Source organism: Mirounga angustirostris, unplaced genomic scaffold, assembly GCF_029215605.1.
Source record: "Mirounga angustirostris isolate CCGP_5_RB_7025 unplaced genomic scaffold, mMirAng1.0.hap1 SCAF_2, whole genome shotgun sequence".
NCBI classification, from domain to species: Eukaryota; Metazoa; Chordata; class Mammalia; order Carnivora; family Phocidae; genus Mirounga; species Mirounga angustirostris.
This window is the reverse complement of record NW_026991710.1, coordinates 5,335,589-5,347,336: the sequence shown is the minus strand read 5'-3', so window position 1 is coordinate 5,347,336 and position 11,748 is coordinate 5,335,589. Positions and strand designations below refer to the sequence as shown.

Below are 11,748 nucleotides of genomic sequence, written 5' to 3'. Positions count from 1 at the left end.
TCCCGCCAGGCATGCTCAGTGCAAGGGCAGGCCCGGGCGGGGGCGGCTCGAAGTTTCGGGCGACGACCCAGGCTCCTCCCTCCGGCGGGGCCGCGCCGGGAAGGGGGACCCGAGTAGGAGGAAGGAGAGCGCGCGGGCCGGAGGAGTCGGCGGAGCGCGCCGCGCCCCTGCCCGCCCGGGCCGCGAGTCCGCTGTCGCCGAGCTGGCGGGGCCGGGGCCCCGGGCGGCGGGCCGGGGCTGCGGGCGGCGGCGGCGGGGGCGATGCGGCCGGCCCGCCGCCTGAGCGCCCCCGATGGCCCGCGACGCGGCGGCCTGCGAGGGCGACGCGCGGCTGCCGCTGGGCCGGGACGCGGTGCGGCCGGCGCCCGGGCTGCTGGCCCCCGCCGTGCTGCTGGGCGCCGCGCTCGGCCTCAGCCTCGGCCTCTGGCTCGGCGGCCGCGCCGCCCGGCCGCGCCCGCGGCATCAGGTGGGTCGGCGGGGCCGGGGGGCCGGGTGAGGGGCGCGCGCGCGCGGGCCTCCTGCGCCGGGTCCCGCTCGAGCGAGATCGCGGGCGTCGCGAGCACCGGGTCTTGCGCAGTCTTCCCCTCCAGCCCAGGAGCGGGCTGGAGAGCGAGTCCAGAGGGGGGCGGTGGAGTGACAGGAGCGTACCGGCCTGGGGGCCTCCACAAGTGGCGGCTCTGTCCGACTCCGCTGTGCGACCACAGACAGCCGCTAAAGCCCACCGAGGCCTCAGTCTTCTCATCTGGAGCCCCAAGGGTCTGGACTCGCCGCTGGCCGAGGGGCCCGGCTGAGCGCGGTGGACAGGAGGGCTGCGATCCCCACCCGTGTCCGTTCCGCTGCTTGCCGGGTGGGTTACCTAACTAGCCTCTCCAGTCCCAGCTGCCACCCTGGCGTGCATTCGTGCATTCATTCACTCTTTCCTCCCTGCAGTAAAAGTGTGATGAGCACCTCTGCCAGCCACAGTCCAGTGCAGGACAGACCCTGCCCTTGCTGCTGGAGGGTCACCGTCTCCAGAAAAAGCGAGATTTTAAGTGAACGTTCTGGGGAGTTCGGTGCTTGCCGACTGTGTGCTGGGCGCTGAGCTAGACTCTATGCCTGAATTATCTCACTGGATCCCCAGAACAGATTTGTGAGTTTGTTCTATTTCAGGACCCCGTTTTGCATTTGAGGAAACTGAGGCTCAGAAAGGTTCAGTGACTTGCCAAGGTGACAGATGTGTGTCTAAGCCCAGTCATTGTATTTTCCATGGGTGGCAGTGGTCACAGAATGGGATTCACGGATGCTTCACGTGACCATTGTTACAGAATTGGATGTTGTGTGGAGATGGTGGGCATACAGCGGGCATTTGATCCGTGTAGTGTGATCACTGTCTTGGGTCCTTGCCGCTTTGACCTCTTTGAGGGATGAAGTCCGGTAGGATCTGAGATGCGGTGCGTGGTCTTGTTCCCTGCATTCCTGGCCCATGTGAGAAGGAGACAAGTCCAGCAGATGGCTGCTGACGTTGGGGGGAGTGTGTTGCTGAAAGGCGTGATAAAGGTTGAACACAACTAACATAGTGCAAGATGCTTGTAGGTCAGTTTGAGGTTGTCACATCCCGCTGGTGGTTAAGGGACACTGAGAGACACTGGCTTCTTGTGTTTAGCGGGAAGCAACACGTGCACAACCTTTGCTGGGTGCCCTGTTCCGAGCTGAGTGTTTGTGGACTTTGGGTTCTCTATTCCTGCCCCAAACCCCTGAGTTGGAGAGCTGTCATTATCCTCACTTGCCAGGGAAGGAAGTTGAGGCTCCCCAACCATGTTCTTGGTCCAGGGTCATGTGATGAATAAAGAGCGGGGCTGGATTTCAACCCCAGGCTGTCCGAAACCCTAAATCAGAGCTTTTAGTCCTCTGCCATGGGGTGATGTAGCAGGTAGTATTTGTCTTAGTCTGTTTGGACTGCTATAAGAAAAGTACCATAAACTGTGTGACTTATAAACAACAGAAGCTTCTTTCTCACAGTTCTGGAGGCCAGAAGTCCAAGATCAGGTGCCACCACGTCTGGGTTCTGGTGAGGGCCCGCTTCTGGGTTGCAGACTTCTCACTGTGTCCGCAGAGAGTAGAAGGGTCAGGGAATCTCTGGGACCCCTTTTGTAAGGAGGACTCCCCCCCCCCGGACTTCCTAAAGGCCCCACCTCCAAATACCGTCACCTTGAGAGTTGGGATTTCAGCCTACGCATGGGGAGTGGGGCACACACCTTCAGACCATGGCGGTGGCCCATTTCACGACTGAGTCAGCTGAGGCTTACAGGGGTTAACCAAACTATCTGAGATTGGGCCGCTGGTCAGTAAGAGCTGCACTAGTCCAGTTGAAGGTAATGGTGGCTCAGACCAGGGCAGTAGCCATAGAGGGGGCTCTGGCCCCAGGGTCTGGCTGCCAGGATTTTCTCATGATTTGGATGGGACCTTGGCAACAGCCTTCTTTCTAAGTGGACTCCTTTCCTCCTCTCTTCCTTAAGTCTCTTTTCCTAGCTTAAGGAAACGGTGCATAAGGTGTTTGCCTTTCCCCAGGGCATCCAGCCAAACGCAAGGTGCCGTGCACCCCCTGCATCCTGTTTTCCAGCCCCCACAGCCTCTCCTTGCTCCCCGATGCCTCTCTGCTTCTGCACATCCATTCTGTCTGTTTGCAGTGACCTTTCTCTGCTTGCCCGCTCATCCTTCAGGATGCAGAGAGAAGCTCCTCCAGGCTGGATGAGGTACTTCTTCCCTTGTGCACCCTGGGATCTCTGTTCTCCTCTGGTCCACGTCACCCAGCTCGTAATTGTGTGTTATGCCACTTTCTTTTTGTTGCTTTTTTTTTCTTTTGTTTTTATTTCATCATTAAAACTTTATATTTGCATTGACATTATACATGCACATCAAGTGTTCATTTATAGGCAGCAACGCCACTGTCCTCTCGCCACTTCCCAGAAGCCACCTCGTCTAGCTCTTTCAGCCGGCTCTTTGGTCATTTACTTCCCCTTTGTAAATAACCTGCTTTCTTGGCTGCCCCTTGCATTTTTGGCTTTCGGCATAGCACTGACTTCCTACTGTGGACTGGGGAGAGGTTCAGCTCTCTTTTCTCCTCCTTCATGTGCACACCCACCCACCAGCCACCACCACCCCCCGCCCCGCCCCCTCGTGGCCATAGGGCAATTTTGGTTAAATCAGTTTTCAGTGTTTCCTTCCTGAGGATTTTGTAAGCAATTTTCACTGTAAGTCAAGGATCAGCTACGGTTATGATTATTTTCCTTTTTGTCATTGCATTTTGTTTTCTCTGAAATTATAGTTACCCAGGGTTTTTTTTCCCCCATTGGCTCATATTCTGTGTACTTGGTCATTTAATGCTGGCTTCCCCTCCATTTCTATACATTTTTTTGAGACGTTTGAAGGCATTAAGTATTTGATCAATTTTATCTTGCAAAACACCTCTCCGGAAAACCTCTCGCCTGCTCCAGTCTGAGTTGGTTGCTCTCTGGACCACTGCTTCTCTCATTTGGACCAGCAGCAGCCTGGGAGCTTGTTAGAAATGCTAATTCCTGGGCCCCACCCCAGACTCACTGATTAGAATCTTTGCAGGTGGGGCCGGCAAGCTGTGTTTAAGGAGCCCCTCCAGTGATGTTTTTGTTCTTCATCTTTGAGAAGCAGCTGCTGTAGACTTTCGCTGTCACCAGTGGGGCCTCTCAGGGCCAATCACGCTGGAACTTTGTCACCTCCCCGACGTTGCATCCTCTTTTGGGGATCCCCTCCACTGTCTTTCTGGGATCATTTCCTCCTTTGGGTGGAGCACGGCCTCCAAGATCTTCCTGAGAAAGAGATGGAGGGAAGTGTTTTTAAGAACTTCTGTGTCTGGAAGTATCTGTGCCCTTCTGTCTTTATTCTCAACTTGGTGAGAGTAGTTAAGTCATAGAATTCCAGGTTGGAAATAATTTTCCCCCAGAATTTTGAAGGCCCTTTTCCCATTGTCTTCCAACTGCCATGGTGGATGTGGAGAAATAGGATTTTGTTCTGATCCCTGATAACTTTGTTTTGTTCCCCTGTGGAATCTGGAAGCATCACTTCTTTGTTCCCAGCGTAGGAAGCACACCAGGACGGGGACTGGTGGCAGTCGATCGCCCTCCTTGGGCCGTGCATCCAGGAAGCCCTTTCAGTGTGCAAACTCACTCTCTCGAGTTCCTTGATGATTCTTTTCCTTTTATATATTCTGTTGTTTCTTTCGGGAACTCGTCTCATGTTTTGGTTAAATTGGACCACCAATTGCCTTCCTTCTCTGCTGTTTTCCATGTCTTTTTCTTTTTACACCATTTTTGGAAGGCTTTTCTCAACAACACTTGTGTCAAGATTTTCACGGTTTTCATTTTTGAGTCTCCTTTTCTGTCCTCAGAACGTCCTATGTTTATGCTGCCCTGTTCTTATTTTGTGAGTGTAACATCTTCTCTTGGCTCTCTGAGGATATTATAGTTGTTTATTTGTTTTAATAAACAACTTTTCCCTACACAGTGTCTGTTTCCAGCTTGCTTTTTCCTTTTGTTTGTTTGGGGGTTTCTCTTTCATATCATAGTCTGTCCTCAAGTGGCTGGTGACCCTTGGCTTCCTGGTTACTTTTAACTGGGGAGCAAAATAACACTGCTTCTCCATGGGGTGGATGAGGTTCATGCTGGAGTCTCTACTGTAGGATGATCTGATTGGGTCCTTCCCTGCAGAACCCCTGTAGTGGTCAGCTATAACCAGTAAACAAACAATCCCTAAATCCTTGGCTTCATCATCTGCCCCCCTCCACCGCACCCCAGACTGGTGCAACTACAAGGCCTTCCCTGGGCATGCGGTGCATGGTCCTGCCACAGGGCCTTTGCACTTGCTGTGCCGGCTCCTGGAAAGCTTGTACCTAACATATCTGAATGGCTTGCTCTCTCACTTCCTTCATGTTTCTTCTCAAATGCCACCTTGTCCAAGAGGCCTCCCCTCCATTCTCCTGTCCTCCATCATCTTTCTCTCTAACACTTACCACCGCTGACTTATGACATATTTATTTACATCACTTTTTTGTCGCTGGACTGTAAACTCCATGAAGGCAGGGGCTTTGTTTATTTTGTTCATTACTCCATTCCCAGTGACTAGAATAAGCAGACGCTTCGGGTTGCTTCGTAACAGTTGTGAGCTAACTGCACGACAAACTGGCGATGTTCCTTCAGTGTAAAGATTATATCCATGAGCATCATAAGAGGGGCTTGACCAGGGTCTCTGGCATAATGGGATTTCAAATACAGTTGATCATTATGATCTATGGAATCATGGCAAACAGAGAATTAGCAAATACTGAATCATTGCTCCTAGGGAAACACAGGGCTAGGTTTCTGCAAGACTCTGGCCACAACATCTTCATTAACCGGCCAATACTTAACCTTGTTCGATGCGTGTTTCTGTATAAAGACACCCTATTTAATACAAATTGTTGATGCATGAATAGTGAACGCACAGCCAACAGCACAACATAACTCATGCTTAAATGAAGCTTATCCAACACACGTTTTCTCCATGAGGGGCACACCAGCCTTCTTGCCCTTAGGAACACCGCACAGCACTTAGCACGACACTTAAGGGTCATTTTAAACAACTACATCAGCAACGGAAAGCACAGCATGTGGGAGAAGAAGGGCATTCACAGAACATGAAAGGGACCCTGGTCTGCAATAGGAGAGCTGTCACAGGAAGGCAGGGCGTCACCTCGTAGGCTCTCCGTTGGACACGGCACGGCAGGCAGCTCGAATTTTCACCACTCTGCCCATGCCCAGGCATGACCTCAGAAGCACCACAGGTGTTGATTTGGGGAGGTTACAGATAAATTTCGACAAGTAAGCAAATTTACAAATGCAGACTCTACCATTACCAAGGATCAACCGTGGTTCACAATACAAACCATTCTGTAATTTAAGGGTACCTAAAATATTTTCTTGAAATCATCCGATGGCATTATGGGAAATAACAGGAAAATTAATATTTATGTGCCATTTCCCGTGTTCAGCTGTTACCCCAGGGAGCTCACAGGCTACCAGGGGCCCCCAACCCAGAAGAACAGTAGAGTGACCTTTGATCCAAGTATGACCTCCAGGTCCAGAGGACATCCTGAGGCTGCACGCAGAGGGCCAGGCAGAGACACAGAGATGAGCACACGTCGGGTGGGGGGTTGATGGCCTGAGTTCCAGGAGCACTAGGCTGACCGGCTTTATGTGTTCTCCCCAACCCCACCTTTGGATTTTAGAAAGACGATGCTCAGAGTCTGCTCAAGAATTTAGAGTCTCATGTACAGGACCCCTCGGAAACCGGCTCCCCGTCCAGGAGGAGGAGGAGAGAAGCCCAGATGTCAAAGGAGGAGGCTGTGGACGTAAGCTGCATGTTTGGGTTTATTTGCCGAGTCGTGTGTTGGGTATCATGTGTCCCACTTGGCAGTGCAGATGCCATCCAGATGAGCCTCTGACAGCCTTCCTGTCCCAGTTGGCTTCTTTTCTGTCGTATAATTTACATGTGGTAAAATGCACAAATCTGAAGTTTACCGTTGGATAAGTATATACATAAGTATATACATACATCCTTCTAACCAAAACCCCAATCTGGAACATTCCATCACCCCCAGAAAGTTCTCCAGTGCCCCTTTCTGGTTTACCCTCCTGCATATCCCCCACCCCCCACCCCGCCCCTTCCAGAAGTAGGCACTGCTGTGATTCCTATCACCAGGGTGGTTTTGCTGTTCTAGAATTTCACATCAGTGGGATCGTGTGCTTGCTTGGGATTGCCTCAGCATCCTGCTTTTGAGACTCACCATGTTGTTGCACGTATCGATAATTTATCCCTTCTAATTGCTCAGTCCACTTCGGAGATAGAGCACAGAGTGGGTTGTTTCCCGTGTTTGGCTATCCTGAATAGGGCTTCTGTGAATGTTTGTATATAAGTTTGTTTTCATTTCGTGTTATTTCTTTTAAGTGAATGTTAAGTAAATATCCAGGAGTGCAGGCTCTGGGCCTCTTGAGGGACATGTTAAAGGTGGATTCTCCCTGGTCCTTCCTCAGTGACCCCCACCCTGTCCAGCCTGAGCCCGCCCATAGAGCATCACTTTGTGCATGAGCTCCGTGAAGAGACAGGGTGTTTCTTCCAAAGGTGTGCTATTTCTAGACACTTCCTGCTCCCCAGAAAGTTCCATGGATCCTGGTCATTTAACCTCAATTGCCCAAAGGTAAATACAGATTATTAGGTAGGTAGATAGGTAGGTAGACAGAGAGAGAGCTAGAGGGTTCCTGAGAAAAGGGGAAAGGTTTTTGTTTGTTTGTTTTTTGGTTTTCCGGGGGTTTTTTTAGCACTTACTGAGTACCAGGCATTTTCCCATGTGTCACTTTTGAGTGATGTGAACACTCGTGTCAATTACCCCATACACCTCTCTCAGCAGCCCCATGAGGTAGATCTTATTTATATCCCCTTCTCGATGATTCCCTTACACATTCCAGTGGAAAGCTTAGCTGCCTTCACGGGGCTGGCACGGGGAGCCGGACCTGGAGCTAGAGCGAGCCCCTGGCACATAGGTGCTGTGTGTCCAGCCTGTGTCCCTGCCTCTCTGGTCCCAAGTGCTTGTCTCTCCCCATGTGTCTGCATGTGTGTGTATCAGCGCAGCTCTCTAGGTCCCTCTGTCTCGTGTCTCTCTCCGCATGCATCTCTGTGTGACTGTGTGAGAGGTGGGTGCGTGATATCTCTCTTTCCCTCATCTGTCTCCCTCTGTCCCTATCACCCTGTGTTATCAAAACCCTGCTCACACGAATGAAAATATACGGCTACACAAAAACATGTACACTGTGTTCATAACAGACCTCTTTGGCCAAAATGTGGAATCTCAAGTGTCCATCAGCTGATGAATGGCTCAACAGAATGTGTTCTATCCATACAATGCAATACTCTTGGGCCATAGAAGGAAAGAAATCCTGAAACAAGTTACAGCATGAAGGGACCCTGAAAATAGCATGCTAACTGAAAGAAGCCGGTCCCAAAAGACCACATACTATAGGATTCCATTCATATGGAATGTCTACAACAAGTACATCGACAGAGACAGAAAGGAGGCTGGTGGGCACTTGGGGAGGGGGTGAGAGAGATGATAGCTAACGGGTATGGGGTTTCTTTCTGAGATGGTAAGAGTGTTCCAAAACTGATTGTAGGAATACTTGCACATGTCTGTGAATATACTGAAAATTACTAAATTTCATGCTTCACATGGTTGAATTGCATAAACACAACCCGGCTCACACAGAGGGTGGCCTTGGAGTGGTGAAAACACACTGGCTCGGGGGGCCTGGTGCCTGGCTCCCAGGAACTGAGCCCTGTCACCTGTTTGCTGTGTGATGCTGGGCAAGAGACATAACCTGTCTGAGCCTCCGGTTTCTCGGCTTCACGATGACAGTAATGAGGCTGGCCCGACGGTCACTCATCAGTGGACTCCATGAACATTCCAACTACAGGACAAGTGTTCATCGGTGTTTCCAGGGAGCCAAGTCCTTCTACCTCCCTGGAAGGCTCGCTCATGTTTTTACCTGGTAATGTTTTACCTGTTAACCATTTAGCGACGCCAGACGATGCCCACGATCAAGCTAATCATTGCCAAGAGCCAAGTTAAAGATCTGCCTGTTCCAGTGACTGGCTTGCCAAAATGCCCTGCCTTCTGCAGACCAAGCTTGTCAGGGAATGTTGGCCAGGACTCATTCTGACAGGGTGAGCTGAACTCTAACTTCGACGTCCCAGAATGCACGGAAAACCAAGGCATTTGTGGTTCGCACCACTCCTTGCCTGAACTTTATTTTGATGAAGAGCTCACGTCAAGTCAAAAACAAACAGAAAATTCCAGAAGGTTCTTCAGCGTGCCATGGCACAGCCTTGGTTCTCTTCATCCTGTCCTTTTGTTCTGGAGGAGGGAGAGGGGACGCTCCTTCGTGGACGCTGCGGTACACTCACTGAAAGAACATCTCTACATCGGTGAGTGAAACGCCTTTTCTCTTCCAGCAATTATGCTTTCACTAATTTTCTGAATAATTGCATTTCTCCAGCTGAAGAAGTTTTACATGGTAGGCTCGTACTACAACCAATTTTCTGTATAATTGTATTGCTACGGTTGAGAAGATTATCAGAATTTGGAAGGCATCTGAACTTAATAAGAAAAGCTGTAAAAAAAAAAAAAAAAAACAGAGCAAAAACGTAAAAACTAAAAACAGCAGAAGTCTGTTCACTCCTGGATTCCGTATGCCGAGCACTTCCAGGTCCTTCATCCCAACAAACACCATGACTGTCAAAGTGCTAGTCCTCAGTCCTCGAGGGGCTTGCAGTCTGCAGGTGGATGGGCCAGAAACACACGTGCATTCACAGGCTCCCCAAACAGCCACAGTAACCTGTCACCTGAGCTTATGCTTCGACGTGCATCCCGGTTCTGCTTCCAGACGTCCCAGGTGGACCCCGGCATCTCCATCCTGTGCTTCTAATTATGTTTTCCACATTAAGTGCAGTTTTTGCTTTCCATCTCTGCTGGAGGGCGGGGACCGTGTCTTCCTCTCATTTTCCACTCCTTCCATGCTGTGCTTTCTTTTCACCTCTGTTTGTAAGAAGTTTAGAAAAGCACAGTGCCCTCTGCTTTCCTAGCTTTTCTTGAGCAGGTGAGTCCCTGCTCAAGATTAAAATATCTTAATCACATTTTAATCAGACGCACCTCCCACTTTTCATTTTGTATTGGGCCCCACAAATTATATAACCTGTTCCGAAATCAGCCTTTTCGATCTTACTGCTATCCTTTGATTTTGTACCCACATGGCTTTAAGCAGAGATTGGGGCTGGGGGCTGGGGGCTGGGACAGGCCATGCTCTGCTCCCTCGGATCACAGGGATGCCAGGAAGGGGTTGAAGCTGGGGGTGATGGAGGTTTCAGGTTTAAAAGACCATCTGATTGCCATGTAGAGAATGCATTGGAAGGTGTTAACCTCTGAGACTCACTCCATGAAATAGGGATGATGGAAATAGTACGGACCTCCCCAAGCTGGCTGTTGTGTGATAATTAAATGAGCAAGAGTGCATAAAGAGCCCAGCACACAGTAGGTGCTCGGTGCACGGATGGGAGCCAGCTTGGAGGCTATTGCAGCCCTATGGTGGTGGCTCAGGAGAGTGTGATGAGTCCGAATGACATTTAGGAGTCCAAGCTGGTGGGCTTTGTGGTTGATTTGACATGGCAGGTTGGGGCGTGGGAGCGACAAAGTATCTTGGGATCTGACCTGTGTTCCCGGAGAATGATGAGGCCAGTCCAGGGGTCTTCTCCACCGAACACCCAATTTCCTGTTTAACTTCCTGGCTCTCACCCCTGTTCTTATTTGCATGATGTTGAAGGAGACAGAAAGGTGTCAGCTAAAGAGGAGGGATTCCGGAGCCAGGGAATCTGAGCTCAAATCCCAGTTCTGGCATTTATTAGCTGTGTGATCTTGGGCTCTGTGTCACATCTCCCCCTCTGGGATCTGGAGACAGTAGCCCTCGGAAGTGGAAGGAGGTGGCACGTGTCGGTGGTCTGACCCATTCTTGTCATCTAAATCTGTTTTTGTGAGTCATTAAGTACAGATGGAAATGACAAAGCCCTGCCCTCACCATGTGGCCTTCATCCCCACCCCACCCAGAAGGGCATCTTGGTGAAACCCGCTCTGGAGACACCCGGGGGCCACACTGCTGGCTCAGTCAGGTGCCAGGTCAATGCCTGCATCATGAGGAAATGATAAATCCTTCTGTATCCCCCATGGTAGGGTATCTCATTCCAAGTTGGCAACTGGCAATCAGTCATTTGTTATAGAGCTTTTTTTTTTTCAGAAAGGTGTAGTTGAGAAGTATTGAGGTACATGTGGGTGCAGTGTAAGCCCATCAGCCAGCTCAGAACCGGTAACTAGAAATTTCTCGTGGTCTGGAATGCCAGGCTCCTGACTGGTCTGCCTGTTCGCCCTCATCCCCTGCAGGTCATTTCCAAAACATTTATTGAGCACCCACCTAGCAAGGTGCAGGGGGCGGCCCTGGCAGGAGAAAGACCCAGAAAGCACGTGGGGATGTAGAGCAGCTATGAAGAGGTCGGTCCAGCTGTGGTCAGAGAAGACTCACCGGAGATGCGGCTCCTTCCTGCCATTCCTTAGAGCTGCCTATTGCTTCACTTCTGTTCTGTTCCAGCTACTTTCCTGGTGCTTTATCTACATGGTCCTGGGAGGGTGGATACGGTACCTGTTTTCTGTCTGGGAAGACTGAGGCTCAAAGAGACGTGAAAAGACTTGCCCAACCACTTTTCATTTAAGGGTCTGATCCAGAGTCTTGCATGAATATTGCCATGTGGAAGTGTTTACACCTTTGGCAACACTAAAACTATTCTGTTTCTTTTTCCACTAAAAGGTGGGTCACAGTTTTTAGGAAAACTTAATTATTGCCATGTTATTTAAATACATATTTCTTCCAAAGCTGAAGATCTAAATTAAATAAGGAATGTACTATATAACATCTGTCTGTCCATCCACCCATCCATTTATCCATCCACCTTTCCATCATCCTCCCATCCATCCATCCACCCATTTGTCCATCTGTCCATCCATCCATCTCTCCATCTACCTATCTACCAATTCGTCCATCCATCCATCCACCCACCTGCTCATCCATTTTCCCATCCACCCATGTGTCCACCCGTCCATCCATCCAT

The 11,748-nt window shown here is 50.4% G+C and overlaps 1 protein-coding gene across 12 annotated transcripts in view; it reads left to right on the top strand.

The window, feature by feature from the left end:
• Positions 1–264: 264 nt before the first annotated feature.
• Positions 265–11,748, top strand: part of EVC (EvC ciliary complex subunit 1) — a 60,689-nt gene continuing 49,205 nt past the window's right edge. For 3 of the 12 annotated variants that reach the window (XR_010409271.1, XM_064584249.1, XM_054509004.2), the window contains exons 1-2: positions 265–466; positions 6,275–6,397. Coding sequence is in view for 10 of the 12 variants with exons in the window: in XM_064584249.1 (XP_064440319.1) it covers positions 293–466; positions 6,275–6,397 (297 nt within the window). In the remaining 2 variants the exon portion in view is untranslated. Of the gene's footprint in view, positions 467–6,274; positions 6,398–11,026; positions 11,448–11,748 lie in introns of those variants that run through there. The other 9 variants (XM_045881510.3, XM_064584248.1, XM_045881508.3 and 6 more) reach the window with 6 other exon arrangements.